At 44.5% G+C, this 27,750-nt stretch overlaps 1 protein-coding gene across 3 annotated transcripts in view; it reads left to right on the forward strand.

Moving 5' to 3' along the window:
* LOC126427123 (uncharacterized) overlaps window positions 1–27,750 on the forward strand; it is a 525,102-nt gene that overhangs the window by 123,935 nt on the left and 373,417 nt on the right. For 2 of the 3 annotated variants that reach the window (XR_007576536.1, XR_007576535.1), the window contains exon 1: window positions 1,522–5,740. Coding sequence is in view for 1 of the 3 variants with exons in the window: in XM_050089350.1 (XP_049945307.1) it covers window positions 4,527–5,355 (829 nt within the window). In the remaining 2 variants the exon portion in view is untranslated. Of the gene's footprint in view, window positions 1–1,521; window positions 6,875–27,750 lie in introns of those variants that run through there. The other variant, XM_050089350.1, reaches the window with a different exon arrangement.

Consider the following 27,750-nt stretch of genomic DNA (forward strand, 5'->3'; position numbering starts at 1 on the left):
GTACAGAAGTATGAGCCTTTTGGGGAAGGACACCTTATGTGTTGTATCACCGGTCCTCAGTGCAGTAAGACCTTGGCAGTCATCATTGTAACGACGTCGTAACTGCACCCACTGTTCATCAATTTGGCCCTAAACACCTGGTGGGTTGCACAAGTTACACCCATAGTCCGTCCCCATCTGCACCTACGATCATGATGGACTTCACATGCCACCCAAAATCCAGCACAGTAGCCAGCCCATTGTGGTGGGGTCGTCATGTACCCTTTAGGTTGTTGCCCCCTGACAACACAGGGATCGTACTGCCGATACCTGAGCTGCACCCTCTCCATGTAAGCCAAGGAGTAGATGCCCGTCTACCTGGGGCATCAGGATTCCCGGCAACGGTCATCTTGCCAGGTGGCCCTTGCTGAGGCTGGGTGGCACTCGTCGGGAGAGCCCCTGGTCGGAGTGGGTGGTATCGGGGCAGACGTTTTGCAGATGAAACATCAACATGCATCAGGTCGCTCTGTGGCCGCGTCTTCTAAGAGGAAAGGTTCTGTCTCTGTCCCTGGTTCTGGTATTTCAGCCTTTCCCCCCGTGGCCACTCCCTGGGAGAAAGGATAGGCTCAACGGCTTGGGGCGAAATACTTCCCCCACTATTTAGTCTGTTCTCGGACCGATGGGGGGGACGTGCGCCACCTCCAAGCCCATGTTGTTTGTACAGCATATCGAGGATATCTTCAGAGAAATCGAGGCTCTTAGTAAAATGCTTTCCGGGTCCATTCTCATAAAGACCACCTCCGCTACACAGTCGGTGGCGCTCCAGGCATGCGACCGACTAGGGGACATCCCAGTGTCCATTGTCCCACATCTGGCGCTCAATATGACGCAGGGGATTATTTTCTATCGGGACCTCCTGCTGCAATCTGATGAGCAGCTCAGGGCCAACCAGGAGCGCCCTATCATGCATTTCGTCCGGTGAGTCCAGTGCGGCCCCAAAGATCGTCGCGTCGACACTGGGGCGTTTATCCTCGCCTTCAAGGGAGATGTTCTCCCAGAGAAGGTAAAGGTGATGTGCTACCGGTGCGACGTGCACACTAACGTCCCGCCTCCTATGCAATGATCTTGATGTTTGCACTTCAGGCACATGTCGTCACGGTGTGAAGCTGAGCCCCTTTGTGGCGATTGTGGTCGTCCTCTTCGTGAGGGACGGACATGCACCCCACCACCTCGGTGCGTCAATTGTCCTGGCCTCCACTCGCCTAGATCTTTTGGCTACATCGCATATCAAAAGGAGAAGAAGATACAAGAATTGAAAACCTTGGACCGTCTGTCTTATTCTGAGGCCAGGAAGAAATATGACTGCCTCCATCCCGTGATGTTGACAACGTCGTTTGCTTCGGTCGTGTCCACTGCTTCTGCAGTATCCTCACCTCTATCCTGTCCCCCCTCCACCTCCTCACCCCATCCGGGGTCTATGCCTCCGCCTCCCAAATCCCTCCCTTCCAAATCCTCCTCCCTCGCGGCCCCTGCCCCCTCTGCCCCAGGGGCCACCCTTCCTCCTCCTTTGCCGCCTGAGAAATGATCCTCTTCTCAGGCGTCCATCAGGGAAACGTTACGGACCCCGGATTCTGAGGTCCGGCGTTCAAAAAAGGACCGCGAGCGTGAGGACTTTCTTCGGGTCCAGCCCCCACAGCCCACCATCCCTGTTACTCATCGGTCTTCCAAGAAGGCCTCAAAGAAGAAGTCTTTATCCCCCTCTCCACCCCGGCAAGTTTTGTTTGATGCTCCATCCAACAGTCACTGCTCCCGGCCATCCTCAGTTTCGCCGGGACGCTCTGCTGCCAGGCGCTCAGCTGGCCTGTTGTTGGCGGACGATGCTGCCCCTCCTGTGCAACCCAGAAATGATGAATGTGGCCGCAGCTGGCGACAACTCGATGGAACAGGATCCGCCTCCCGAAAGTTGTAGCGATGTTCCCTCAAAACCTGGCCCTCCGTGGCCGTCGAGGTGACCAGCTCTTCACCTGTTTCGTTACCCCTTTCTCTGATTCGCGATGGCTCTGTTACATTGGAAAATAAGAGGTATTCGATCTAATCTGGAAGAATTACAACTGCTCCTCCACCTGCACTGTCTGCTCATCATTGGTCTCCAGGAAACAAGGTTACACCCAACTGACCGATTGCTTTTACCCATTATATCTCCGAGCGATTTGACCTAACCCCTGTGGATGGTATTCCAGCTCATAGTGGGGTCATGTTGCTCGTTTGGGACGATGTCTATTACCATCCCATCCCTTTGACCACCCCACTCCAAGCAATAGCTGTCTGTATTACTCTTTCTGCCTTTGCTTTTTCTGTTTGTACTGTCTACACTCCATTGTCATCCACAGTTAGTCGGGCTGACATGATGCACCTGATTGGTCAGCATCCTGTGCAGTTTTTATTGTTTGGCGACTTCAGTGCCCATCATCCCCTTTGGGGTTCTCCTGCATCCTGTCAGAGAGGCTCCCTCTTGGTGTATGTTTTCAACCATCTCAATCTTGTCTGCCCCAATACTTTTCTCTCGGACTCTACTCATACCTACTCCCACTTGGACCTCTCGATCTGTTCTACCACTCTTGCCCGTTGGTTCGTGTGGTATGTCCTTTCTGACACCTATTCGAGCGACCATTTCCCATGTGTCGTTCATCTCCTGCACCACACCCCATCCCCACGTCCCTTGAGCTGGAACTTATTGAAGGCTGACTGGGGACTTGACTCCTCCCTGGCGACCTTTCCGGACCAAAATTTTCTCAGCTGTGACAGTCAGGTTGACTACCTCACAGCTCTTATCATCAATGCTGCCAAATGTTCCATTCCTCATACCACCTCTTCTTCACGTTGCGTTTCAGTCCCCTGGTGGAATGAGGCTTGCAGAGACGCTATCTGTGCTTGACAAAATGCTTTACGCACCTTTCGCCGCCACCCTACGCTGGCGAATTGTATTAATTACAAAAGACTCAGAGAGCAAAGTTTTTGAGTCCTCAAAGACAGTGAAAAAGCTTGTTGGGCCTCTTTCACAAGTTCCTTTAACAGTTTTACTCCCTCTTCTGTCGTCTGGAGTGGCCTGCACCGGCTGTCGGGCATTAAGGCCCACTCCTCGATATCTGGCCTGACTTCAGGTAATGAGGTACTTGTAGACCCTGTGGATGTCTCTAACGCCTTCCTCCGCTTTTTCGCAGAGGTTTCAAGCTCTGCCCATTACCACCCTGTCTTCCTTCCCAGAAAAGAGGCAGAAGAGGCTCAGCGACCTTCCTTACACTTACTGATTCCGGAAGATTATAATGCCCCCTTTACCATGCGGGAACTCGAATGTGCACTTTCACTGTCCTGGGGCCAGATGCCATTCACATTCAGATGCTGCCACACCTTTCTCCGGCGGGCAAATGCTTTCTTCTTCGTACCCATAATCTAGTCTGGACTGAAGGTCATGTTCCCATGCGTTGGCGTGGGGTCGTCGTTGTTCCCATACCCAAACCCAGGAAGGATAGACACCTTTCTTCTAGTTACCGCCCCATTTCCCTTACAAGCTGTGTCTGTAAGATGATGGAGCGCATGGTTAACGCTCGGTTGGTTTGGATTCTTGAATCTTGACGGCTACTTACCAATGTTCAATGCAGCTTTCTTTGATGCCGCTCTTGCTATTGACCACCTTGTGACCTTGTCGACGTTCATCATGAACAACTTTTTGCAAAAGCGCCAAATGGTAATTGTGTTCTTCGATTTGGAGAAGGCTTACAATACCTGTTGCAGAGGAGGTATCCTCCGCACTACGCTCAGGTGGGGCCTACGCGGTCGCCTGCCCCTTTTTATTGATCCATTTTTAACAGATCGAATGTTTAGGATACGTGTGGGTTCCGTATTGTCTGACATCTTCCTCCAGGAGAATGGAGTGCCTCAGGGCTCCGTTTTGAGCGTAGCCCTTTTTGCCATAGCGATCAATCCAATTATGAATAGCATGCCATCTAATGTCTCTGGCTCTCTTTTCGTCGATGACTTCGCGATCTACTGCAGTGCCCAGAGAACATGCCTCCTGGAGCGCTGCCTTCAGCCTATACTCATGGTGTGTGGCTAATGGCTTCCGGTTCTCTGAAGAGAAGACAGTATGCATCAACTTTTGGCGATATAAAGCATTCCTTCCACCATCCATATATCTCAGTCCCATTGTTCTGCCATTTGTGGAGACAACAAAGTTTTTAGGGCTAACACTGGACAGGAAACTTTGTTGGTCTCCGCATATCTCTTATTTGGCTGCCCGTTGTACACGTTCCCTTAATGTCCTCCGTGTTCTTAGTGGTTCATCTTGGGGAGCAAATCGTACTGTCCTGCTTTGCTTATATCGGTCCATAGTCTGATCAAAGCTGGATTATGGGAGCCTCGTCTGCTCGGCCATCCCTCTTATGCCATCTCAACTCCATCCATCATCGGGGGTTGCGTCTTGTGACTGGAGCATTCTATAGCAGTCCCGTTGAGAGTCTTTATGCTGAAGCTGCCAAATTACCACTGACCTGCTGGCGCGACGTACTGCTTTGTTGGTATGCCTGTCAGCTGTTGTCAGTGCCGACCACCCTTATTATCAGTCCTTCTTCGACGATTCTCTTGACTGTCAGTATGGGTTGTATGTCAGCCCTGCTGCCCCCTGGAGTCCGCTTTCATCGCCTGCTTCAACAATTAGATTTTGCCCTCACTACGACCTTCAGAGAGGGGGAGAGCGCAACACCACCTTGGCTCCAGGCTCCGGTTCACATTCATCTTGACCTCAGCTTGCTCCCGAAGGAGGCTACTCCAGATGCAGTGTATTGCTCACGGTTTGTTGAACTTCGTGCGCGACTCACCAGTAACACCTTTATTTACACTAATGGCTCCAAAACTGACGATGGTGTCGGCTGTGCCTTTGTCGTCGGGGACGTCACCTTTAAATACCGGCTCCTTGAACAGTGTTCCAGCTTTACGGCCGAGCTTTTTGCTCTCTATCAGGCTGTTCAGTATGTCTGCCGCCACCACCATTCTCTGTATGTACTCTGCTCTGATTCACTCAGTGCTCTTCAGAGATTCGGAGCTCCATATCCGGTCCATCCCTTGGTGCAACGGATCCAGCAATCCCTCCATTCTTTTGCTGATGATGGCTGTCCTGTTAGCTTTATGTGGGTTCCAGGCCATGTAGGAGTGCCTGGGAATGAGGCTGCTGATGTTGCGGCCAAAGCTGCAGTCGTCCTGCCTCGGCCAGCCTCACTTTGTGCCCATCGTCTGATATTAGTGGGGTTATTTGTAAGAGGTTTGTGTCATTATGGCGGGATACTTGGTCGTCACTTCAAGGAAATAAGCTCCGGGTCATAAAACCATTCCCAACTGCTTGGACAACCTCCTCCCAACCATCTCAGTAAGAGGAGGTCATTTTGGCCAGGTTGCGAATTGGGCATTGCTGGTTTAGCCACCACTACCTGCTCTCCGGTGACCCAGCCCCGCAGTGCCCTTGTGGTCATGCATTGACAGTGCGCCATGTTTTATTGTCGTGTCCCCGTTTTAATCAATCTCATGTTGTTCTGTCTCTGCCGTCTACCTTACAGGAAATTTTAGCTGACGACGCTTGAGCAGCTGCTCGTGTTCTTCGTTTTATTACTTTGACGGACTTGTGCAAAGACATCTAACCCTTTTAATTATTTTATCTGCATCCTTGTAAGAACTTTCTGGTGTCCCCCCCCCCCCCTCCCCAACCCCTTGAGTTTTACCAGATTATATGTGCACTTACATTTGTGATTGGACGCTAATGACCTTAGTAGTTGAGCTCCCTAAAACCCCACAAAAAAAAAAAAAAAAAACCATTGCTGAATGAGAAGAAATTTAAATTTTTGCTAATAAGTAGATTTACACAAGATGCCTTAGAAAATCTGTTTTCAATGGGCCACTTCAAAAATCCAGCACCAACACCACGAGAATTGAGATCAGCACTGAGGGTAATTACTTGTCCTCAGTTCTTTACTACTGTGACTGATAATAATTAGACTTAGGACAGTAGTTTCCTGGAAGAATTAGTGGGTGAATCTGTAAGTGAAGATGAGGATAAGTGTGCTGGGGTAGTTGATGAGCCACTTTGTAATATGGTGTGTGATTATGAGCACGAGTCTCTACACTATTTATGAAGTAACACTTTTAGGCAAGATATGAAGCATCATGCACTTTGAAAGTTTTGTGAGGAGGGCCCAACTGCATCTAGAGAAATTGTCTGTATGTCTGTGAACATGCTTTTTCATCTAAAGTCCTTTACAGAGACCTAACTTATTGAGCCAACAAGTGAGGTTGTCTGTGTATTTCAAATGGCAGAGATGTATTTGAGAAGCAACAAGAAGATATTACTCTTATGTGGATTGTTGCTCTCTGATATAGCCACTTCAGTGGTTGCATCAGTGAAGGAGAAAGTATTTTCCCAGTCTGCCACAGTGTACAGGAGAAAATAATTCACAGTTTCTTGGCAACAAGAGTTCATCTGCTTCTAAGGGAGGGGAATAAAAAATATCAGCGTGTAGTGACTCAAGGTAGTAGAAGTACGGACACGAGAAAATTAGTGCAGAAACTGTGACATCCAAAATCACTTTTTTATAAATGATTTGAAAAACTGACCTTCAAACATCTTTTGGTTGTCATTAACACTTTGGCACAAAATGTCGTTAACATGTTCTCTTCAGATGATCTCATTTGTGTTTAATTTACAGTGATTTCTATTTTTGTTCCATGTTTCTTTCTCTGAGTTTGGAATGTTCTTATTATCTCGTGTAATATTTGTTACATTTTGCAAGTAGAGTATTTCCCTGTCAAGGGTTTGGAATTATGCAATATAAATAAAAACTTTGTCCTTCAACCTGTGTACATATTTGACTTTTTGCTTTGCCACTACCTTTGTATCTTCCTTGTGATTCATTTGATTTCTTTCATCTTTTCTCTGGATTTTAATAGCTTCTTATACATATGATGGACCTACATTTCATGTAATATTGTAGAGAGGAAAAAAGTATACCTTCTTCCAGAAAGAACACTATCTTGCACTCTGTACTCTTTCCTAGCTCAGAATGAAATAGCACATATGCAAAATCTGTTGGAGAGTACGTTATGAAGAACACTTGTTTCTAAACATGGTAAAATTTGAATGTCATTTAAAGTAAATGCCATGCGCATTTTGTTTTGTAACCTATTTTTATTTGTCTTCATAATCTAGAAATTTATGTTGAAAACCATGAATATGTGAATGGAAATGCAGTTGACTCGGGTAACTTTGCACCACTTTAAACCATTTTTTGAAAATACTGCCCACAAAATGTTACTTGTTGCAACCCATGTTATAGTTAAAGGTACTGATTGCTTTTGATAGTAAAAATACAGACAAATTGATCTTTTGCTGTGATATTTTAAAATTTATATTGATAAATTTACACTGCCATTCTGGCGAAATTTAGGTCAGTCGTGGAAAACACATTATTTTGCCTATATAAAATTATCTGGGAAATTTTAAGCCATTCCAAAAGGAAATCAGTGGTTAATAAGAAGCCTATACAAATTGTTCTATTTCAGTAACGCAGCTTTACTTTGAAGCTTAAAGATATTTAGATAGACCTGTTTGTACACAGTGTCTAGTTAAGGCAATATAAATCTAAGAATAACACATTTCTTAAGGAAATTTTTAATAACACATATTACGATTGATAGTGCACACATTGTCTTCAAAGTAGAACAACACTTTCAGTAATACCATATAGTAAATACATTCCCTCAAACATTTTCAGATATTGAGCATAGATGTTCACTGCTATTATGGACCATGCTCCTTTCTGTTAAAAGGTATTGGGGAAGATTCATCCTTTGTATTAATAGACTGTCTTTGCAGTACAAAAGTCCATCTTCGCATTCAAGCCAAAACATATTTCTTTTTTCCTTTCTTGGTCCTGCAATTGCAACTTATTTTAAATGAGATGTACTTGCCTCATCCCTGCTGCAGTGAATTCTCCAGCATATGATTTACCTTCATACAGTGTAATGATATATCAATTATTTGAAAGCTGTATTCAAAAATAAATGTAAATTTAATGAACAAATCTATCAGCAAACCTAGAACCACGTTCCTTTATTGGTAGTGACAGAAATGATGTTTATAAGTTCCCTGTGAGACTGGTGTTTACACTTAATTCAGCTAATTTCGTGCTACTTCCAGGAGCATCTCCAGGCTGATTATTTTAATTTCAATGTCTGGCTACTGCAGCATGAGTTCTTATACATTTTCTTATTTTTTGGTTTATGTTGGTTGCGGTGGGAAAGGTTGCAGGAACTCTCCTTACACACTCAGTTAATTTTATCCATTTCTGGCCTTTCGTCTTTTTATACATTTCTGTTACCTAGTTTGCAATGCATTTGAACATCAAAGAAATGTGAGAAGAGCTAATAGGAAGGTTTAATAGTAATTTAATTACAAAATAGAAATCTTAGAGTATAGTTTAAACGTACACTTAGGATGCTCATAATAAAATCGTACTTCGTTCAATACAATATAATGTAAAAAAAGAATATCCTTATGCACAATGCAAGTACCGAACCTACGACCTTACATTTAGTAAACTTTGTTACCGGGAGACGTCTATTTCTTGTGCAACCTGGCCAAGAATATATAGTACCTACATTAATATGAATACAGTTGTAACTGTCTTGTACAGCCTACTTTGATCATAGGACTAGTTTTATTTGAACACGTTTTAAACATATTGTATTTTCTTGTACTTCAGTAATCATTATCCTAATGCCATGAATTTGCAGAAAAAAATTTGTGGAATAGACCTGACAAAACTGTAAAGCATGCGTAATCATATAGGCACGTTTATCAATTCTGTTTACTAAGGTACCTTGCATATACATGTGAAGGCAATGCTTTCATTTCATAGCAGAAACAAGAAATAAGTCGATATAGAGCTTTACATCAGTGACTGATTTTTCCCTGCACTTGCGGCCTAATATTGGTTCCCTTATGCCCTACTTACTATTGGATAGGTCCAATTTCACGCTAATTACGGAAGCAGATGTTCAAACTCGATACCGCATCAATAACTGCGAAATATACTTCCGCTATTAATAAGAATAGCAGGCAAAAAACTGTTATGCTCCCCGCAACAAATGCTTTTCGACTTATTTCGCTATAAATTTGTTGTTTTGTTGCAAAATATCCGACATGTTCTGTTTGAAGCCACTGATCAGTTTTAGGAGTGTATTAGACAGCTGAGTGCACTTCTTTAATAAATGTGGCTAAATATACTGCAACTGCAAATCTATCACCAGCTGCGCAGTGGGATGAAAATGGCGCCCACTGGCTAGGTGACCATACTTTCCCTATACAAGGAATCATGCTCTGCACCTCACGCCTGCCATCTGTGGGTGGCAGTTAGAACTACGTGAGTCTGGCTACACTCCACCCAGCTGCTGCTATCTCGCGTCACAACTGTACACTACTTCCCGCTGGCTGGTTTCTTTTTAAGTTCGTCAGGGTAGCGCGAGCGCAATGCCGACTTCCAAAAATTATGCGCCGGAGGGACGGGCGTTTTTTTTTAAATTTATTTGGGAACATAACATCATTACGACAATACATGAGCAGAAAAATGTAATTTTGAATAGCAGGTCAATATTTTACATAATCTAAATCCTTTAAAGAAAACAGAACTAAAAAACAATTGAAATGTGACAAATTATTCACAGAGCGCTCTTTGGTAACAATTCTAAAAAAGCAGTATGAGTTGTGAAATTTAAACAAAAATTGAAATAAGTGTATCATGTAAGAAAGTAAGAGAAAATGGAAAACTCTAACGAGAAAAGAGAAATAAAAGGGATACTTCTAGCGAAAGCATTCAATGTAACTGAAACATCCTCTGATAGCCATGCAGTAACGCAATTGATAAAGTGTTGGCAAAATGTTGGCTGTACTTCGGTGAACGGTGCAATCGTTGATGACATTCTGACAGGAAGGCCATGTGCTGCACGGCGTCGCTCTGTTGTAACTCAAAAGTGGCGTAGGCGGTGTGTCCCAGTAGCCAGGCCGCAGCATTGCACTTTGTTCTTGGGTGCAGTTTGAAGTCAGGAAAGAGAATGCACATCGGTGTCACACTGGAAGGTGCGGTCTCCACCATCAATCGGAGTAACTCCCATACTCTCCACACGTAGCGGCACGCTATTCGGTGGTCTCTGGTGACCGCATCTCCACACTGTTTGCATTCGTTCGTCTGACTGAGGTGAGTGTCTGTTAGTCGCTGCTTAGTCGAAAAGGTGTCATTGATAACTCAGTACCACAGCAAACTCATGTCCAGAATCTCCCCCCATTACACCTCCTGCCGTCTTCTGCTTGCCTGGGCTTCCAAAGCTGAGTGCAACGGACAGACTGACGCCATAGGCGAAAGAAAAAATTGTCATTTCAGTACTGGAACGAATCCCGACCCAGCTGATACGATAGCAGATATTCTTGGCATTTAAGCAGCACTTTCCGTCATAATTCGAGGGTTTCACTGTGTGAGACAAAACGTGGGAAGAATTTTTACGCGACTGACGGCATTGTGATGTTTACATCTAGTCCACATAAACCTGGAGGACAGTCGAGTTAAGGACCTCAAACACCATGTCTGAAAGTATTCTTGAAATTCGATACTCCACATATGCTAAAGGCTTTCTAAAAGTAATTTTCCTGATTGTTCGAAAGGCGAAGTTTGAAAATGCTACCAGCTTTGACTTTCAGCAAGTGATCTTTAAATGACAGTCTGTATGCCGGCATTTGGATGACAGATCGACCTAGGAAGTTTCTGCCTTCTGGTGCAGGCGCCCGAATGGAGAACTGGAAATATAACAGTTCCAGTGCTGTAGTGGTGGGCAGGAAATCGCGTATCTGTTAGAAATCACAGTGACTGAGAAGTCACAGATATCACAGTAGCAACTTTACAGAATCTAACTGCGATTTCAGTCACAGTTAGCACTCGCAAATAGTATTTCACATTCAAAGACGTGAGCCATCTATTGGTCGAATTTAGCACTGCTTTCTGCGATTTCCGTGACAAGTCGCAACTAAAGCTGGGTTTACACTAGCAAGTCGCTTGCAGAAGTTATTGCTGCAAGTTATTGCTAGCCTCTTGAAGCTGTGTTTACACAGCAGCGCAAGAATTAAGCAAGATTCTTCCACAAGTTCTTTGGCAAGAAACTTGCTTCAACAACTTGCTGATACTGTTTACATATGCTTTCAGTACCACTACAAGTGTGAGCCGAAGTGTAAAATGACAAGTAGGCGGGTGAGATATGCTGCAGCTCTTGTAATTGTAATGCAAAACGTGAAAAAGAAAAAGAGAAGTATTTGGGTTAGAGAGTAGATAATGAGAACATCGCAAATTGATGCCTTTTGCAAGAACTTAGTATCGAGAACATGGATACTTTTGAAAACTTTTGCAGAATGTCCTCAAATGATCTGGAATATTTGTCGATGATAACAGCGCCCGTCATATCAAAATGAGACACAAACTTCGGTACTGCTATTTCAGCAAAAGAACGTTTGCTAGTCACTCTATGATTTATAGCTACCGGTGAGCTAGGAATAAAATAGGCATTTCATTTATTTATGTGAAACACACAACCAAAAAAAGTTTGAATTTTGAAATCTTTTCTTTGTAGGAGACTCATACAAGTCCCTAATGTACTTGTTTCATATTCCCGTCAGCACGATTTCTCTGATCGTACCCGTTGTATGTAGAGCCATTTTTAACGTCTTGAAAAGGGAAAATTATTTGAAGGTATGTGAAAACACAACAATGAAATTAAATTTGTATTGAAATAAACTGCATTTTACAGAATGATATGCTTATAAAAATGTTTTTTTTTCTTCTAATGCTCATAAAATGGAAAGTGACAAGCTAAGTAAATAGAACATGTAATAATTACACACCGTCTTTTTCTAGACTCCTAAAACAACAAGCGAGTGGATGCAGGTGGCAAAGGGGTTGTGTCTTCAAGTTATGCTACTTTCTATGTACTTCTTTTATAGATGTGTCGAAATCGATGATATTTCATTTAATGCGCTCATCTTCTTCACTCTATCCTTAAAGTCTCGGTTATGCACGTTCCGTATTTCGGGGTAGCCCTCCACGGCTTCAATAAAATGTTCTGTATCCTGCTTCATCCATTCCCGTTTCTTCCCCATTTCTGAAATTTGTTTGCATATAATACATAAGATGGTTGCATAAAATTAAGTCACCACATTAAGTAAAATGTTAAATATGAGTGTTATGCAGATAGCACGCTTACTATAACTTGCACTTCCTACTTGCAGGAAATAGAAATAAATCCTAAAAGCTGCAAGTTACTTGCAGATACTTCTTGTGTGGTGTTTACACTGGAAGCGGAAAACGTGTGCAAGTCACTTCCGCAATAAATTGCTACGGTCGTAAGTCGTCTTGGCGATATGTTTACACTCTCAACTCGCGCGGCAAGTTCCTCCGCGGATGTAAATTGCTGCAATAACTTGCTAGTGTAAACCGAGCATAAGAGTCGCAAGTAGCAACTAAAAAGCGCAGTTAGCACTGCCATCTGTTGAGCAAAGTTCATACTACGCTATTCGCTACCGAGTCAAACTGCGATTTCTGTGACAAATCGCAACTAAGAGTCACAAGTAGCAACTAAAAAGCGCAGTTAACATACTTTTCCTAGTGTCATCTGTTGACCGACGTACGTACTTCGTTATGAGAGCCTTGTGCCTCACGAGATCTATGTGCTGTGTGTGCATATGAAGGGCTTATTTCAGTAGTGGTACAAGTCCATTTTTGTTAATTTTGAGATATAGAGTCGTAAAGTTAAATGAGCGCTGAAAAATCTGCAGTTGAGATACCAGAAATATTCAAGCATATGGCTTCTTGCTAGAGATGAACCTTTATTTATGTTTGTTTGGATCACTAATTTCAGAAGCATTATAGACAGAAAAGTGTAGGTAATGGACTTGTACCACTATTGAAATAAGCCCTTCATATTGTATGACGACATGCACATTCAGCATCAGTTATGGTTGGTCAAATACTGCTGTAACTCAATGTATTATATTAATAAGAAGCAACATTGCCTTTTTCTCCTGAAAATATCAAGTAACGTAACAAATGTGTTTGATTCTGCTTCCAATATGACAGTTTTGGTTAATACTCCACATGCCTACAGGACTTTGCAATGTTAACACAGCAGAACTCAGACATCTGTATAAGTGTAGAGAAATGAAAACAGTCATATGAATGCCTCACTTTTGTTCCGACACAGTTCAAGACTCGGGAGAAAAGTTTTACACCTGGTGTTCTACATGGCAACTTCACACACAAGAACTTTTTGCCGACACTACTACCACCTACATAAGTAAGCTTTTCCTGTGTCACTTTCAAGTAATGCACTTAAGCTATTCCTGATTTAACTGGAAGATCTGTACTTCCCCACTTTCATAACAACAGCCTCAAAATGCATATTGTAGACTTCGGGATATGTTACAGGTCAGTGCCACACCAAGATTGTGGAGAAAGGGGGGAGGGCGGCACGTCTGTATCCAACAAGTGTTTATCAGTAAATAAGTGGCGGAAAATTACGGGTATAGGACGGCTTAACATGTGGAAAATGAGATTTTTATTATTCACTCAATGTATTTAACATTTATTATTCCTTTAAAATCGCACAACAACTTCAATAAAACACTTTAATCAGTCGCACACTTATTTCATAATTATTTCACTTTTAAACTGCAAATCCTCTAAGAGCTGTCTTGAATCTTCACGAGTCTCTCTCAACAGCCTTGATGTGGATAGATATGTACAGCAACCAGTAATCAGTCAGAACTGCGTCTGCAAAAACACAAGGATTATTAAACAATTTTTGCTGTCACTAATTACTAGCAATATAATTGACACAGTAGATTGCTAATATTTGCTAAATCACATTCGCAAGAACGATCTCACTGAAGTAATTAAGTCCATCAAAACGCTTAGAAACTAACCTCTCGTCTGACGAAAACGGTCCAAAGACTGGCAATTTCTTCAGATCTGTTGACAATGATATTTTGAATTATCTCTTTACTGAGTGACTGAAATGTAGTTCAGGTACCTATGAACATAACAATATGTTAGAATTCATTTTCTAAACACGAACTATTACGGTATTGTGCGGCTACTTACATATTAATTACACTATTAATATTTTCACAGTTGTTTCTTTAATACGAAATTAAAGCCAACGGAAGAATAAACGTAAAACATACTTACCAATGACAGATTTGTTGAGATGCAATTTTCTGTGTGGACAGATGTAACTTTTTCATACGGTGGTACGTCGCAGAAATCGCAGGCGTCACAGAAATCGCAGAAGTCGCAGAAATCGCGGAATAAGAATAACAGAATAAGAAGAATAAGAATAACAGATACTGAAAAGTAGCATTCACAGAAATCACTGATATCGGAAAATCGCAGTTTAGCCCATCACTACAGTGCTGTATCTCATGTTCATCCGCGCTGCCAGGATGAAGCCAGGAAGCGTACGTGAAATGCTCTTATGCGTCCCGTACAGAGGCTCAAAACATGTTATCTGAGCCCTTCAAAAATTGAGTGAGAATATATAACACAACAGTACGGTAGTGTCCGCAGTTACCATATTTAAATAACACCTTACTAAGAGACTTTATGGGTATGAAGTATATTTTTCACAGATAATAAACAGAAGTGGGCGCTTATTGCTATTTTCCTAGCAAACTGCAAATAAGAAATTGATATACGTGGAAACATGTATGTTACTTCCAAAGTTTTCGTGCTAACCTTGTGAATGGGAGGTAAAATATGCAGCGTCAGCAAACTGCGGTGGTTCTCGGCGTTGCCAACAGATGGCAGGTCAAGACGCTGCTTCAGATAACTTGGCGATCCTTTTAGCCCCGTCTCTTATCGCCGTCTACAGTTCGTGATTGGCCGAAACGAGTTGCACTGGTGGCGTACGGTTAGGTTCGTTTAAGTAGTCGCCGGCGGTCCCACGTGCATACGCAGAGCTGAGCTGAAATTTACAGGATGTTATTCTTTGGCAAATTACGGACTGGCAGCACGCTGTTCTCTTGTTATTGTAGCTCCTCACATGGTTTTATACTGAGACCTACAGAAGGGGATCCATACTCGGGAAAACAAAGCGTAGTCAGCAGCATTTTTTTCAAGAAAATGATTCAAAAGTCGGTAGTGTGCAGGTTTATTAACAGGAAAGTAACTGGAACCCCTTATGGCTACTTACAAGTGTCCATTTATCTCCAAAGATAATTAAAAATACTCCATACGCTAAGGTATACCCTCTCCCCCGCCAGACTGTCATAAATAACTTATTAATCTTAGTTCTGGTATACATGAGCAACTGCTTGATTACATTTTTAATTCTTGCTAGAAATTCGGATTCTTTCTTACTAGCTTTTTGTAGGGTTGCGTTGACACGAACCTGACGGGAATTGCTACATAACACTACTGCACAGTAAGAATTTAAAGAAAAGGGCTATGTTAAAGTCAGTACAAAGCAAAATACTAGCGTACCCTGAACAGTAGAGTTGGCGCTGAGTAGGAAGAAGAAACCTGTAATGTTCAGATACAGAATTAATAGCGTCCTGCTTGCCACAGTCGAGTCGTTTAAATATCCGGGCGTAAGACGATATGGAATGGAACGGGCATGTGAGAACTGTAATAGGAAAGGCGAATGGTTGACTTTGGTTAATTGGGAGAATTTTAGGGAAGTGTGATTCATCTGTAAAGGAGACCGCATATTAGGACACTGGAGCGACCAGTTCTCGAGTACTGGTCGAGTGTTAGGGATCAGTATGAGGTCAGATTAAAGGAAGACTTCTAAGCGACTCAGAGGTTGGCTGCTAGATTTGTTACCAGTGGGTTCGAACGATGTGCAAATGTTCAGGAAACCGATCGGTACTGGAAGGAAGCTAATGTTCTTTTTGAGGTCACTGTTGAGAAAATTTAAGTACCAGCACTTGAGGCTGACTGCCGAAAGATTCTAGTTCTGCCCGCATACATTTCGCATAAGGAGCACGAGAATAAGATTAGAGACATTAATGCTTGTACAGAGGCATATAGACAGCCGTTTTTCCTTCGTTCCCTTTGTGAGTGGAACAGGAAAGGACATGGCTGGTAGTGGTACAGGGTACCCTCTGCCAAACACTGTACAGTGGGGGGTCGGAGTATCTACGAAAATGTAGATGTAGAGTCGTTGACAAGACTTGAGCGACAACGAAATAAGTTGTTGGCAGGCGTTACCACATCCCATGGAGGTAAGAATAGAGGGAGACGCCGTGACGTCACAGCTGTGAAGCTATGTGAAGCCGAGGGTAGCCATCTCAGTCCGACCAAAACATTGCTGCTGTAGGCTTGTGTGCATAGGCTTGTCGCTCGCTTTTGGAAGAATTTTGCGTTATTATAGTGACTTGTGTGGTGTTTGGATGTACGAATCGTTCTGATTGTGATGCGAAATTGAAGGGAATAACATTTCATGTGTAAGTTGTCTCGTTAAGTGTGATTTTACAACTTCATTGTGAATGAACGTGTGCTACATCGGTACTTGTACTATAGCGTGTTTTTCTCCTGTATGATTTTAGATTTCCTAAAAATGAAAGTCGGAAAGCTCTGAGGGAGAATGCCATGAGGAGGAAGAATTGGCGTGCGTCTAAATGGAGCACTATATGTTCTCAGCATTTCCGAGAAGAGGACATAGACCGAACTTCCCTTTCAACAGTAAGGCTCTGAGAAAATGCTGTACCATCAGTTTTCCCTCCACACCCAAAACATTTGCAAAAGGCATGTTAATTCAAAGAATTAAATTCTTAGTTTTCAAGTTCACATTTCAGTATAATACGTACGTATCGTCGATAATCAAAGTGTTGAGTAACTCACTTTGTCTTCATCATGTACCAAATTGAAAGCTAACTGGCGTAAAGTATAGGCCTAAACAGTACTCTGTGTAGATTTGCCATTCTATGTACCGTATTTCAGTAAATATTGGTGGTAATGAACAATGTTTCCCAGTAGAGTAACGTAACTGAAATGTCCCAGTACGTATTACAAACAAGATGTATTTATGGGGCTTTGGAGGGAGGGTATAGCTAACTTAGTTTTCAGTTTCTATTATTTAGCTCTAACTCCAAAAGTAATGGAATACACGTGTGAAGTAAATTATATCAGTTATGTGAATATTTAAGGCAGTAATTTGTGAACATCTCACTTTGTCTGGTCTACTGTGTTGTACAACATTTTTATTGCACTGTCTTTGCTAGTTAATGGCAGTTATGATTTAGGAGTAATTGATAGAGCTCTAGTTTTACTTATATATGTTGATTTTGGGAGTATTCCTTCAGGTCATTCAAATACATTAATTTCACTTTCCAACTGATTAGGTCCTTACACATAGCTTTTGCCTAGGAATGATTCCATGCTGTATATAGAATCTAAGAGGGGAGGTGCTGGAACACTGAAGTGTGTCTGCAGCTACACAGTATGTTATAAAGAGATAATCTGGTTCTCCACATTGTCATGTCGAAACAAATTTATGAAACTCCTGTTTGATGAGCATCAGCCTCTGCACACAAGAGAATATTTGAGAAGAAAATTCAGGTTCGCTGTTTAGATTATGAGACTACTGAAGCTAACAAGTTTGTCTGGTATAATTATTTAGTGAAGTCACAGAAATTAACACTTGGGCTGTGTTCAATATCACTGTATTTGGGTTAAGCACAGCAAATGAACATTTCTTTTGTTTGATGCACTATTCATTGACATTCTCCATTGAAAGATATCATTGATTAAAAAGCTTTGGCAGTACCTTCTTGTTAACATTATCCACAACTGTGGAACATTTAATATGCACCAACCACTAATGCAAAATTAGATATAACACACAATTTTATATCATTAACTGTTGGACCGGTAACTTGTTAACTGACAGCACCCATAGCGATACAGTGTGATAGTTAAACAAGACACCCCAGCAGAAATATTTTACATGTTCAAAGTTTATATTTTTTCAATAAGTGTGTATTAATTGTAGCTTCACACATGGGAGGCATTTCAAGTTGTCTGCTGAACACAACAACGGTTTTGGTTAGAGTAATGAGTATTTTATGAACAAGATAAATAGTTGCTGGAAAAATAGAATTTATATTTCTGGAAAGGACTAAGAATAGGAGTAATTAGTGGGCTGTAACATGCTGTTCATGACAAAGACTGTAACACCTTCAACCATCTGTTAAAAACAGTTCTTAATGTTTACCATCCATTTATTTCATTTAGGGAGACAAGAAGAGAAAACCAGCATTGCGGAAGGAGAGCTCTTCCTTTCCATCTTCAGTTTTGGCTGCCGTCAGCAGAGTGCAGGATGAAGAAGTTCCTGCTCTTGTTCCTGAGTACACTGCAGGACCACCAGAACGTAGTCAGACATCCTCTGAAAGTGAGGAACTGAGGACGAAGTGTGAACACCTCATAAGAAAAACTGATCAGTACAAAAAACAAATTAAAACTCTTCAGCAGTCTAAGCGACGACTTAAGAAGAAAGTGGCTTCTTTGAGTGCTATCATTAAGGTACTGAAGGACAAGCATCATGTGGATGAAGGTTCACTAAATATACTTGAAAGCATACCTGGAATGCAGAGAGACTTGCTGCAACGACAAACTGCGAAAGCTGGGGCACAGGCTGTACCTAGGTCATACAGCCCAGAACTGTGCTCCTTTGCCTTAACACTGCATTTTTATTCCCACAGGGCGTATAATTATGTTAGGCGCTGTTTTAATACATGTTTGCCACACCCCATAACAGTGTGTGGGTGGAGCACCTGGCTTCACATCCGAGGCATTTAAGGTAATCACAGCAGAAGCTAGTCACGGTGAAACAAAGTTTCCAACTATATGTAGCTTGGTAGTTGATGAAATTGCCATCAGGCAACATGTAGAATTTGATGGTACATGCTATTACGGTTATGTTGACATGGGGTCATCTGTATACACAGATAATTTGCCCATTGCCAAAGAAGCATTTGTGCTCATGCTTGTGGCTATTAATGCTTCTTGAAAGCTCCCAGTTGGGAATTTCCTGACTGCTGGTATAACTGGTGAGCAAAAAGCCGAGATAGTTAAACAGTGCATTGATATTGCCAATTCAAGTGGTGTGAAAGTTGTTTCGCTCACATGTGATGGTTCAGCTAGCAATTTGTCAATGGCTAGATGTTTAGGCTGCAATCTCAATTGTGAAACTTTGAAAAGTAGTTTTTCAGTTGAAGTGAATGATCATGAAATGTCATTTTTCCTAGACCCTCCACATATGTTGAAACTTGTGTGCAACGCTTTAGGAGATAAAAAATTTCTTTTGGATGAGCAAGGTGGTGTCATTTCTTGGCACTTTTTGGAACTGTTACATAAATTACAGGTCAAGGAAGGGCTCCACATGAGCAACAAGATCACTGCCAGTCACCTTAATTTTTTAAAAAATAAAATGAAGGTGAAACTGGCTACTCAGCTGCTTAGCAATTCTGTGGCAGATGCCATACAGTACTGTTGTGATATGAAACTCCCAGGTTTTGAACAGGCATCTGCAACAGTAAAATTTATACACATTTTCAACTGTCTCTTTGATGTCTGCAATTCCAGAACACTTTTACAAAGTGGTTTCAAGCAGGCATTAAATACAGCAAATTTTAATGCTGTAGAAGAATTTCTTTTAAAGGCACAGAGGTACATCAAGGAACTCACTGTTGGTCCAAATCCTCAAGCAATGAGAGTTGTTGACTCAAATAGAAAGACAGGGTTTGTTGGATTCCTGGTGTGTATATCCAGTGTTTTCACATGTATAGCAAAGTAGTGGGGACACAAACTCATGCTCCTCTATTGAAGTTTCTGCCTCTTTACAAATGTTCTCAGGACCACTTGGAAATGTTTTTTAGTGCCATCCGAAGTCGTGGTGGTTGGAATAACAACCCCACTGCTTGCCAGTTTGTTGCAGCATACAAGAGGCTACTAATTCATAGTGAGATCCATGGATCAGAAAGAGGGAATTGTATAACTTTGGAAGATATTCCCATTCTTACTTTCAGCAGTTTCGATGTTGAAGATCACATAAATAATACTTCGGAACGGTGGCAGTTACTAAGCACGGAAAATAGTGCAGCGACAACTGACAACGACCACGATTACTTTGCTACTGGAATTTAGCTCTCTGAAGTGGCAGTCCATATTGTAGTATATATAGCTGGATTTGTGGTGCGTCACTTAGAGAAAACCTTAAAATGTGAACCATGTTTATCCGTGTTGAGAGGGGATGGTAGCCATGTTGCTTATTCTCTCATTCATAGAAAGAGTAGGGGATGGTTGGTTTTACCATCGAATGATGTTGTTGACGTGTGTGTGTGTGTGTGTGTGTGTGTGTGTGTGTGTGTGTGTGTGTGTGTGTGCCACGGCCTTTCGGAACTATTTTCTGCGATTGTGGTGATGCCACACATTCACACGCTATACCATAGTTGCCATGACTTATGGAATGACTGTCATACATTTTAGAACATAGTAAGGTATCACAAGACAGGGTTACATAGTAAACTTCCTGTTTGATGTGGTTTCTGCAATCATACTGCAAATGTTTGTTTTCAGCTCTTCAGTTGTATGTAGGTTGTTACTGTAGACCTTAAATTACCCCACAAATAAAACTCATAGGTAGACAGATCTAGGAAGCCCAAACTCGTGGAAACGTACATTTTTCTCCGGAAGTTTGATGTGCATCTGATATTGAAAACCGTGAAGTATGCGTCGTAGCACCATACTGCTGGAAAAACACATGGGGTACTCTCAATCTTCCTCTGTCAGCTGCAATGTGAACGGTTGCATCAGTTCCGTTATGTGCGCTTGAGAGTCCACAGTGCTGTTTACAAAAATGGGGACAACACTAAGTGGCGGCTGCTGTGTAAGAGCACAAGTGCACATGAACACCCTAACTTTCGACACCTTTTGGATTTATTGGTTACTTTTCTTTGAACGCTGTAACACTTACCATAGATGCTGCAGTGTGAAACACACAGTAGTTAAATTTACCGCTCTACTGCTCCTCTAGACTCTGTGAAACTTGCCATCAGAGTCACGAGCACACCTTCAGTTGTGCACGTTTTAAGGTGCTTTTGCGCATGTACGCTCGCGTGACGTAATTGCCTTACAGACCGAATAAACACGGATTTGATTAACAATGTGTACGGTTCTTGGCATGCACTGCTAGTCCTTGCCACTCAACTAGAAGTTTACGTGAGAGCCACCAGGTAGTAGTACACTGTGACAGACTTTTAACCCTAGTTCCTCGGCACAGCTGGTAGCACCTATACACTGTACTGAAATTAGATCAGACGTCAGCATATGTTAAATCTGCACTGGCAGTTAACATATTTTGTGGGTTTCTGAACGAGTTACAGTACGTTAAATTACAAATTTTATCTTACATTATTCCACTTGAGGCGCTGAGAATCATCTCCGGCGGTAACTCGGAAGAGTACCGCCCTTCGATAACTGCATTGCCATTAATCGATGCATTAGGTGTTGCAGAAGCAGCAGCAGCAGCCGACCAGCCAGCCAGGCAGCCAGCGAACCAGTCACCACCAGCAGGAGCAGCCGACCAGCCAGCCAGGCACTGCAGCAGCCCCTGCGGTTGCCCTCCCGCCGGCGGCAGCAGAGTGGAGCTTCTGCCCCAGTCTGCGTCTTCGTCCATCTTTCTTCGTCTTCGACTGTCTTCGTCCATCTTCGTCCATCTTCGTCCATCTTCGTCCGTGAGTTCCTTGTCTTCTTCTTTCGTTTTGCCCAGTCCTGTACTGCTCCTTTCCTTCTTTTCCCCTTCGAATCATGACTACACCCACCACCACTACCATCACCACTGCCATCGTTTATATCTTACCATCTGCCGCAGCCACCACGATTACGTGATGTGCCCAGTCGCCCCCCTCATTCCATCCCCTCACTTCTCACCCTCCCCTCTCCTGCACTCTTCATTGCCCTGTCCCTGGCTCCTTCCCCCTTAGCCTCCTCCTATGATCCCTTCCCTCCCCTCCAACACCCTGTTGCCATCGTCCCTGCAGCCCCTGTCAGGGTGGTGGCCTGGAGGGCCACAGCCCATGCACAGCTGTCTCTGTCGCCATCACCATCACCTTCACCATCACCTTCGCCAACACCAGCACCAGTGCCCACACTGAGACCTGCCACCTCCTGCATCTCCCAGTTGCTCCTGTCCCCCCTGCCCCTTCTCACACTTCTATTGCAGTCAAGCGTCCTAATGGCACCCACACACCCCCACCTCCTCTGCTCACAAAAAACCCCAGCCTCTTCCATGGCATCCATCCCTGTGGATGCCATGGATGTATCCCCACCTGCCCCTTCTACCACCTCCTCTTCCTCCTCCCACTCCTCCTGTCCCATACTTATCCCTCACTCCTCGAGGCCTGGAACCTCACACTGTTTTTCTGCCAGCACTTTCCGGGAGTGCCCATATCCCTCCTCACTCCCCACCAAGACTCCATTCTTATCACCTTCCCTAGCCCCACCCTTCACTGTGACGTCTTCTCCAAAATCCCCATTACCCGCTTTGGCCCCAATGTCTCCTGCACTCCTGCTCCTTCCCTATCCCCATCCCCCTCCTGCCAATCCCAACCCCGCATTGCCTGCTGACCCTCACCGCCGTGATCACTCGGCTTAGTCCGGCGATCATGGAGGAGGGGGTGTTGGCGGAGCTTAAGGCGCACCCGTACCAGGAAAAATGGGCCGTGCGCCGGATTCTCAAGCCTGCCAGCCCCACCTGCCTTATGCAGGTGTTCTCTGAACATGCCCCTTCCATCGACCTTCTCCTGAAGGAGTGTGCCCTCCTTTTCCATTGCCAGTACAAAGTCGACCCCTCCCACTCCCCTCCTCAATCCCCCCGCTGCCAGAGGTGCCTTCGTTATAACACACACCCAACATCTGAGTGCCGTGAGGCCCCCGTCTGGTTGCAATGCAAACAGGCACATTTCCTCAGGCAGTGTCACAACCTCCAGTCTCCTCCTTCCTGCAACACCTGCAACCTCCTGCACCCTACCTACTCCCAGAAGTGCAAGGCCCGACCTGCTCCACCCTTCCTGAACTCACCATCACCATCCCCCCTCTGGATGCCCCCACCCCTCTTGGCAATTACCTTCGTCCCCCCCACTGCTGAGGACATCATCAGGTTTGTCATCATTGTCCTCCAGAACGTCCACCCATTCCAGTGCCCCCAAACCCTTCAGCAGATATCCCTTGCATCCCGACCCCTCTTCCACCTCAACACCTATGCCACCTACTCCCATAATCATGCCCACTTCACCTTCTCCCGTCTTGACACCCTTGTCTAAATCCCTCTAACGGCATGACAGCACTGTATCTTGTTCAATAACATCCGTTCCCTTTCTGCAAATAAGAGCCTCCTCCTGCACACCCTCATGACCCACTGCGCAGATGCCTTCCTCCTCAACAAAACCTTTCTTCAGCCCCAGCATATCGTACACACATCACCCTACCTCCTCCACCACTCCGATAATCCCCTCCCGATAGTGAGTGGCAGAGTAGCGATCGGCCACCACCGCCAGATCCCTGTTCGGCTCCAACCCTTCCTTCCCGACCCCACAGAACACCAGATCCTCAGTCTCTTCTACCCCAGCCTTACCATTACCTGCGCCACCATCTATGTCCACCCTACTGCCCCTATTCCTTTTGACTTCCTTTTCCACATCGACCGTACCTTCTCCTCTTACATGAATGCCACTGACCTCAACATCCATAGTAGTTCCACCGCCCAGCTACGGTGGTGGCATCGGTTCCTCTCCTTCCTCCAAGGTGACCTCATTCCCCTTCCCCAGCACAACTGCCCCGAATCCAATACCACTCCCAATGTCATCCTCTCCTCCCCTAACCTCCTTGGCTGCATAGTGGTGGACGTCCTTGACCCTATTGGCAGTGGCTATCTCCCTGTCCTCCTCACCATTTCAGACAGTTGTCGCCCTGTCCCGTTCCTCGCATCGACCTTCCCTTGAAATATGTCCATGATTATTCCTGTGTCGACTGGAATACCTACCAGGATACCCTTTCTACCCAGGTCGATAGCCACCCCCTCGCCTATCACCACCCTGATGATACCTATGCCGCCTCCTTTCTCCAGCAGGCCTTGTCTGAGGCTATGCAGGCCCACGTCCCTACTATCGCCATCCATCCTCACCATCCCACTTTACCCCCACAGGCCGTCCTCCTCCTCCATGAATCCTGCTGTGTCTACTGTGCCTTCCTTCACATGCATGACCAAGATGCTCAGCCTTCCACCACCTTACCGGATCTAACAGCCCCCCCCTACTACCCTATCCTTCATGATGACCAACCCTTCCCTGACAACCTTAGTAAGGCCAATCACTTTGCCTCCTACCCCTCCGATATCCTTATCCTCCCTGACGATCCCCAGTTCGATAACTCCCTCTTCCCGGATGTTCACGATCCAACTGACACCTCTGTCCATCCCCTCGCCCCTGGCTTCCAGTACTTGGACAACATTACACACAACGAACTCAACACCCCCATCACTACTCAGGATATCATCACTACACTCAGCACGAAATGCAACACTGCTCCCAGTCACGATCATGTCACCTATCACCACCTTCATGAAGCTACCGCCTCCTTCCTCTCCACGTTGGCCAGGCTCTATAATATGGTCCTGTCCTCCAGCTACTACCCCGACCTGTGGAAAACCTCTCATACCCTGAAGTTCCACAAACCCGACAAACCGCCATCTGCTGTGTCCTCCTACCATCCCATCAGCCTTACCTCGTTCTTCAGCAAGGTCCTGGAATCCATCCTTACCCAATACAACCACCAGCATCTCCGCCAGCACTGCTTCCTTCCCGCTACCCAGTGTGGCTTTCGACCATCCTTCTCTGCCAATGACCTTCTCCTTCACCTCACTCATCTCCTCTCTGAACAGCTCAACACCGTCCTCTCCCCTTTTCTCTACACTCTGTATACGGCGGACATGCCGCCACCTTCACTCCCCGTCCACCTTCTCCGGTACACCGATGACACCGCCTTCCTTACCCTCGCCCTCACACTTCAACGCTCCCAACACCTTCTCCACTCCCATCTCGACCGGTTCACCACTTGGTGCAACCAGCGGTTGCTGAAGGTCAATCCTTCCAAGACCCAGGCGATCATTGTAGGCAAAACCACTCCTTCCTTCCGTCTCCTCGATTTCTATATCACAATTTATGGCCATCTTATCGCCCTCACCCCCACACTCCAGTACCTTGGCATCGCCTCTCCTGGAGCCCCCCATCTCCAGATAATCCAAGCCAAGGCATGCTCCTGACTCCATCTCCTCAAGCTCCTTTCTGGCTGTACATGGGGTCTGGACCCCTCCACCAACCTCCACACCTATAAATCCCTCATCTGCCCTATGGTCTGCTACGCCCACCTTACCTGGTTCTCCACCCCTCCTACCTTTTGCAAATCCCTTCAAATCCTAGAACACCATGCACTCTGCCTCGCCTATCACATCTGTCTCCACTCCCCCACGTGGATCCTGTATGACCTTATTCCATTCGTTCACCTCCTCCTTTTCCTTGAATGGATATGGATCCTCTAGACCTTCTGTAAACTTGATCCCCCTCACCGGCTTGTCTCTCCCATCCTCTCCCACCCCCATCCGCTGCCGTGCCTGTGTTCCCACGTCCCACCTGCTCTCCATCTCTCCACTCTCCCTATCCTCGCTCTAGGTGGCTTCCATCAACTGCCCCTCCGTCACGATGCCCTCATCTCCTCCATCTAACCCTCCTACCAACGTTGATCGTCCCCTACCACACCCTGTGTTTTTCCCAAGGGCACCCTCTCTCCCTTCCCTCCCTCCTCCCTTCCTCCCTCCTTCCTCCCCCTGGGCTTCCGCTACCCTCTCTACCTTCTTTCCTCCCCCTCCCACCTTCTCTGCCACTGGCATCTCCACCCTCCCCCCTCCCTCATCCCCCACCTTTTCTGCTTTGGCAGGTCCCCAGACTCGTAGATGTACAGTGAACATTCGAGCACCGGAGATCATCGCCATTGGTTCTTTGTGTGTGCCATTGTGTTAGTGCTTTAGTGTTTCACTGCCCACGCTCCATCGTTCACATGTGTCGTTTCAGTCATCAGTGTTCGTGTACAAGTGCTGAACGTCTTTTGTTTCACTGCACCTGTGAATCGCTCTGTGTTTTTTGCTCATGTGTCTACTGTTTTTTGTCCATCATTATGTTATGTTTTTCTATGTATTCTTTGTTTCTCTGTGTATTATCTGTGGCTGAAGAGTGGCGTAATATTGACACTGCTGGCCTACCTTTGTATAAGGTGTTAAAATAACAATAAAGAAAAAAAGCGCTGAGAATCATAATGGCCTACAGCACGTCACCAGCGGTTGTGAGATTGTAACATTTGTTTTTGCTTCTGAACTCTGTTGATCTTATGGTGTGTCATGTTTATCTGTGCTGCAGGCCCACAATGTAGATATGAAACCTCACAAAAAGCTTTATCACTGATTTCTCTGATATTCACTTACACGAGGGATCGGCATCAGTGTGCTTTAGGACCTTATGGATCTCAGTGCGTTGTCTGTATTGTAGTTTAGTGACCATGTTGGTAGACATTCACATTTCTACAAACTGCACTTTTTGTTTGTGGTCGATTGTTTACTGTGCGGGATTTGGCTTTCGTGTGCAATATAAAAACGAACTATACTGAACCTATTTTAAATACTAACAGAGAAGTAAAGCTATGGGGACTGGTCGTGAGTTGCGCTCGTTTACCTCAGTTGGTAGAACACTTGCTCTTAAAAGGCAAAGGTCCCAAGTTCGAGTCTCAGTCTGGCACAAAGCTTTAATCTGTCATGAAGTTTCATATCAGCACACACTCCGCTGCACAGTGAGAACCTCATTCTGGGACAAAAGTAAATTGCCAAGAAAATTACCCGCCAAGGAACTAGGGCCTCTGAGAACAGATCCTTAGTTTGAGAGAGTGACGAAATCAAATAAGCATGACTACAAGTGAACATTTAAAATTAAAGATGACCCCTAAATACTGGTATTTAAAAGAAGCACTTTCCTGTTACTTAAATTGGAAGGACCTGCCCTGGGATTGGATGTCTGTTGTTAGAGGGGAAAAGGTTGGTCAGTGAGGAGGGCAGGAATATCATGGCATAAGGATGGAAGACTGGTGCATACAATCGATAGCATAGAAGTGGCTGTTGCAGTAAAAGAGGGGGTGGAGTAGAGAGGAAATAGCAGTGAAGTAGTGAGGATAAAAATTGATGGGAAAGGGGGATAGAGGAAGAATGGCAGATGTGGAAGAAAATATGCAGAAAGGACGGAGAGGGAGCCACAATAAGGTGGAGTGGGTGGGGTGGATTTAGAGGTGGTGGCATGTGTAAATGTCTGGTGGAGTACACGATCTGGGAGAAGGAGATAGCTGAAGTTTCTTTGGGAGAGTATATGCAGGGTGAGCAGGTGTAGGATCAGTTTGATGTATAGATAAGGGTACAGCAGCAAATGAGGGTTGGAAAGTAAGAGGAAACTATAGGATTATTGAAGTCAAATTTGCAGGTAGTCAGTAAAGGAGCCTTGTGGGAAGGAAGCCAAGCAGATGCAGAAAGGGAAATGGAGTGCAT

Source organism: Schistocerca serialis, chromosome 11 (assembly GCF_023864345.2).
Source record: "Schistocerca serialis cubense isolate TAMUIC-IGC-003099 chromosome 11, iqSchSeri2.2, whole genome shotgun sequence".
Lineage (NCBI taxonomy): Eukaryota > Metazoa > Arthropoda > Insecta > Orthoptera > Acrididae > Schistocerca > Schistocerca serialis.